Here is a 519-nt window from a genome sequence, read left to right as displayed (position 1 = left end):
GGGGGCGGGGGGGGAGGAGTTGAGCAGAGAAAATGCTTGGGCATTGTTCCCAGGCACCAAGGCTGCACCCCACAAGGAACCAAACACTTTATGGGTGTTATCCTATCGCAATCATGTAACCCCTCCGGGAGCGGGAGCGGGAGCGAAGGTCATTACTAGACTCACTTCTCAGAGGAGGAGACAGGCGCAGAGAGGTTAAAATAACTTGTCCAAGATTGAGGGGAAGTAAAGGAAGGGAAGAGGGAGGGGAATATTGGGACATATTTGTACATACTTAGACCTATATTCAAAACTTGGTCGCTGTTTATCTGAGGTTCGAACGGAACCACACAGACTGTATTCCACCGCCATCTACGCGGGCTGTACCTACCAGCGCGAGGCCCGTGCAAGCAAAGAGCACCTCGAAGCCGCTGTAGATGAAGAAGGGCACGAGGTGGCGCAAGCGGAAGTCGCGCACGTGCTTGAAGGGCAGCTGGAAGATGTTGCCCCAGCCCACGCTGCGCAGGTCGATCTCCTCCG

At 54.9% G+C, this 519-nt stretch overlaps 1 protein-coding gene across 1 annotated transcript in view; it reads right to left on the bottom strand.

Moving 5' to 3' along the window:
• UNC93B1 (unc-93 homolog B1 (C. elegans)) overlaps positions 1-519 on the bottom strand; it is a 12,226-nt gene that overhangs the window by 2,766 nt on the left and 8,941 nt on the right. Inside the window, exon 7 of the mRNA XM_006771673.2 lies at positions 371-519. Within this exon, the coding sequence (XP_006771736.1) occupies positions 371-519 (149 nt within the window). The remainder of the gene's footprint in view (positions 1-370) is intronic.

This window comes from Myotis davidii, unplaced genomic scaffold, assembly GCF_000327345.1.
Source record: "Myotis davidii unplaced genomic scaffold, ASM32734v1 scaffold425, whole genome shotgun sequence".
Lineage (NCBI taxonomy): Eukaryota > Metazoa > Chordata > Mammalia > Chiroptera > Vespertilionidae > Myotis > Myotis davidii.
The sequence above is the reverse complement of the archived record's forward strand: the minus strand, read 5'-3'. Positions and strand labels throughout refer to the sequence as shown.